Source organism: Vigna unguiculata, chromosome 7 (assembly GCF_037176805.1).
Source record: "Vigna unguiculata cultivar grain cowpea cultivar isolate G323 ecotype 2 chromosome 7, ASM3717680v1, whole genome shotgun sequence".
In the NCBI taxonomy this organism is placed as follows: domain Eukaryota; kingdom Viridiplantae; phylum Streptophyta; class Magnoliopsida; order Fabales; family Fabaceae; genus Vigna; species Vigna unguiculata.
Genome location: NC_140798.1, coordinates 27695274 through 27699379, shown reverse-complemented (window position 1 = coordinate 27699379; position 4106 = coordinate 27695274). Strand labels below are relative to the sequence as shown.

Sequence of the window (4106 nt, the reverse complement as noted above, 5' to 3'; positions counted from 1 at the left end):
AGAACTACAATTTTAAATAATTTTTTAAAATTGAATTAATTATTTTATCAATACTACCTTTTAAATTTTTTTAATTTTTTTTTTCGATTTGACTGTTTTTTTTAAGTTGACTTTTTTTAGTTAAAAATTACTTACAAAATAAACAAAAAATACTCACAATACAAAAATTATTTATATTTAATTTTATATTAATAATAATAATTTTATAATAACGAATCTATTTTCACTAGTATATTATAAGTAAGGTTGTTATATTATAAGATGACATCTTAATGAACATAATGTGAAGAAAATGAGATGAAATTACCTTAGCAATTTAGGCGAAGGCGAAGAGTGTGTTGAAAAGAGCAGAGAAAGTTGTTATCCACAACGACATCAACACAAGGCGTAGGGTGTGTCTGTCTCTCTCTCATGGCTACCTCTTTCTCTCCGACAACCTGTGTCCGCTCCCTCTTCCGAAACCCTCCGAGAGCCCTTCATTCCTTTCACGCCGTCAAACACTCATTCTCCTCTTCTGCAAGCTATGCCACTCTCAAGCTCCCTCTTGGCTTCTCTCTTTCTCCAACACCCCTCATTTCCAAAGGGTTATCGCATAGGAGAACGCCACTTGTCAGAGCTGCTACTATTGAAGAAATAGAAGCGGAAAAGGCCGCAATTGAGAATGATGCTGTTAGTTTCTCAACAATCTTCTCTTTCTTTTCCCATCCTTCACTTCTTTAATCTTTCTCTCTATCTCAGAAAAGCAGGATGGAGAGGACTATTGATAATGTCCGAACAAATTTCAACTCCATAAGAACAGGGAGAGCAAACCCTGCCATGCTCGACAAGATTGAGGTATGCTTCAAACACTTAATGTACTTCTGCCTTAAGCATTTGGTTTTATGATTGAAACAATTTCCTTGTTAATCGTACGAACTATTTCATTTTAGTGATTGTGAAGGAAGAAGGATTATCTGATTTCAAACTGAATGCACATGTCTTTGCGTTCTTAAGATTGTATGGTATACCCTTCTATAACGATGATTGAACTCAGTGATTTCCGTTTGTTGGTCATGATTACCTTTCCTTCCATCAAAGTCTTTGTTATTTATCCGCTTTTGCTTTTACATTTTTTGTGCGGTTGATTAGGATTGGTTGACATTTTTTCATTTACTCCATGTCTGGTCTGATGATTATCACATAACTCTTTAGTCATACTAATGGTACCAAGCCTCCAGTTGGCACAGGGAACTGCTCCATCTAATGTATATTCTCTACTTTTGATTTGGTTCAACTAGCATAGCTTGCATGATCATATCTAGTTACAAAATGATGAAAGTTCGTATATAACAAAATGCTGATAAAAAGTGATTAAATGTATTAGTTTTATTTTGTAGAGAGTTTTTCCACAGTAGATGAGCTGTTTCATAACGTGTTTGTAGGTGGAATACTATGGAACTCCAGTTAGCTTGAAGAGCATTGCTCAAATTAGCACTCCTGATGCCAGTTCTCTTTTGGTACAGCCATATGACAAATCAAGGTATATCATGCACTAATAATACATGGCATGCCAGAGGGTTTGATTTGAAATAGATAACAACATCAAAACGATCTTATCCAAGCTTATTGTTGTATAATTCCATTCTGCTTCATGTATGGCATAGATATGGCTTACTTCGTTTGCACTCTCCCTTAGTTGTTATATATTACTCATTGATTGAGAATATATGTACCCATCTGAGGCATTCTTCATTCACATGTCATAAAACAAGTTTTAGAATTGTTATTGAACATGTGGATGTGCTATCTTGTGTGTAGAGTTATACTTAGCAAATTTCTGATTATTTGTATGTTTTTTTAGCTTGAAGGCTATTGAGAAAGCCATAGTTAGCTCTGATGTTGGTATGACTCCAAATAATGATGGAGAATTAATTAGATTGAGCATCCCACAGTTGACATCTGAAAGGAGGAAGGTATTTTCCAGTTCCATTGATGCTGCTGTGTCTAGGTTCACTCTTTTATGAGATTTCTTTTGACCTCTCATTCTTTCTCTGTAAATTACATTCTTACAATCACTGACTGAATGTTTATTCCTAATTGGTTCTAATTTCTTATTTAGCTATTAGAAAAATGACATAGTATACATTCATGACCCATGACAAAACTGATCTCTGCAGGAAAAAAGTTGACTTGGTATATTGCTGGTCATAATTCCAATAGATTTGTTTTAGTTATCAATGTATTTCCTTTATGCAATTCTATCATTTGTTTTATAAAGGTCCTCTATACATAAATTCCAGTGAATATTTTTAAGGTCTGGATGAATATGTTGATTTCATGTTGTCATCTGATGATCTTGAATAGTTTAGGGTCTGTTTTTGCTTTGTTATTTTTTCCCCTAAAGGTGTATAAGTTTTGTAGAGGTCAAAAGTAATATACTTCTGGAAAAGAAAACCTTTACGATAGATTCACTTTTTTTGTTCAATCTTAAACAAACAAGCTTGTAAGCTATCATTTAATTTAGTTTTGCTTTTGTTTATAGGAACTATCGAAAATAGTGGCTAAACAAGCCGAAGAAGGGAAGGTACGTTTTCTAAATACTTTACATTTGTGATAATGATTTCACTCTTGTTTATTGCCAATTTGAGGATTTACTTTCCTTAAAAGGATAAAACATTTTCTGGTTAAGAACGAACAAACATCAACCAATTGTTGAAATGTAAATACCAAATTTTGCTTCCTATTCCTGTTATTCTGAAACTTGTGGTTGTAATCTGGTGAAGAATAAGAGTTCATGACCTGAATGATCAAAGGTACTAACCTGTGAAGAGTACATACTGTTTGGTTATTGTATAGTAATATTCCTATGCAAGTCATAGATGAAATAACTATATATCTTGTAGCTTCTAGAATAAACAAGAAATATTTTGACTACATTGCACCTATTTGCAATTTCCTTTAGAATGATTGTATATTTTCATTTTTTTTTTCTGGTAGGTGGCTTTGAGAAATATAAGAAGAGATGCATTGAAAGCTTATGATAAACTTGAGAAGGTTTGAACTAATTACACCTAAACTCGCTCCAGTGATTTTTATCTCTAGTGTTGTGGGTCATTTGTCTCCTTTTCATATTGTTAGATTTCTTGTATTAATCATTTTGTTGGAATTTTCTGATAGGAGAAAAAGCTCTCTGAAGATAATGTGAAGGATCTATCAAGCGATTTGCAGGTAACTTCAGAGCAATTATATAGGGTTCTATTTATTTCAAATAAACAATACTAGAATAGTTAATTTTCCTTTATTTTCCTCACGGTAATTATTTCGTTATGTAGAAGCTGACAGATGATTATATAAAGAAAGTTGATACCATCCTCAAACAGAAAGAAAAGGTACTATATATTTCTACTTAACTGGTGTGTTTTAATAGCTTATGAATTTTTCCTCGTTATATAATATTTTATCCATCTTTGATGTTAACTATTTCCAAATTTTATTCTATACTTCCTGATTTTTATTTAATTATTTGGGATTTGACAAGTAAGTTCTCCCATTATTTCAGGAGTTGCTGACAGTTTGATGCTTTGATACAAAAAGTAAATGCTGAGTTCTATCTAAACAAGGTCAAATTTTGTATCTACTTTGTTCTAGGGTTGGATAATTAATGCAAATGTTTATTGGTTTTACAGACGACAAATTTTTGAACTAAACATACTTTTTTTTCGAATTGCAAAAGTAATTTCGTGCCTGTAAATTGGACTTATTTTACATAATTCATTGAAAATTTCACCCTCAAGGAATCACTGTTGTGAAACTCTTCTTGAATCTACTTGTAGACTCATGCAAGTTTATGATTCTAGATATAGAAATCAAGTAAATTCACCGTCAAACTCATCTGTGATAAACTTAGGGTATGATTGGGTAAAGAATTTAATTAAGCAGTTATAAGTACTTTTGAATAAGTTGTTTATATAAGTCATTTTTTAAGATCTTATTGAAATGGATGGAGAAAAGAAAAAAATTGGAAAAGTTTAAATGATTATGTTCTCGAATGACTTACATAGTCGAATAAATTAAAACCGATAATAAAGAATCATATAGTGGATTATGTTAATGCATGCACGCAAGCA

At 32.0% G+C, this 4106-nt stretch overlaps 1 protein-coding gene across 1 annotated transcript; it reads left to right on the top strand.

Moving 5' to 3' along the window:
• The first annotated feature begins 293 nt into the window (after positions 1-293).
• Positions 294-3772, top strand: RRF (ribosome recycling factor, chloroplast precursor). The gene is made up of 9 exons (XM_028079144.2): positions 294-669; positions 739-834; positions 1422-1519; positions 1841-1952; positions 2522-2563; positions 2977-3033; positions 3157-3207; positions 3312-3368; positions 3539-3772. The coding sequence occupies exons 1-9, from the start codon at positions 412-414 to the stop codon at positions 3554-3556; spliced, it is 789 nt and encodes a 262-aa protein (XP_027934945.1). The 5' UTR covers positions 294-411; the 3' UTR covers positions 3557-3772.
• The last annotated feature ends 334 nt before the right edge of the window (positions 3773-4106 follow it).

Bases quoted from the DNA above. Each gene is read 5' to 3' on its own strand.
- RRF (XM_028079144.2), top strand. From the start codon at position 412: ATGGCTACCTCTTTCTCTCCGACAACCTGTGTCCGCTCCCTCTTCCGA. The intron at 1,520-1,840 runs GTATATCATGCA...ATGTTTTTTTAG, and splicing joins CAGCCATATGACAAATCAAG to CTTGAAGGCTATTGAGAAAG. The intron at 2,564-2,976 runs GTACGTTTTCTA...TTTTTCTGGTAG, and splicing joins AACAAGCCGAAGAAGGGAAG to GTGGCTTTGAGAAATATAAG.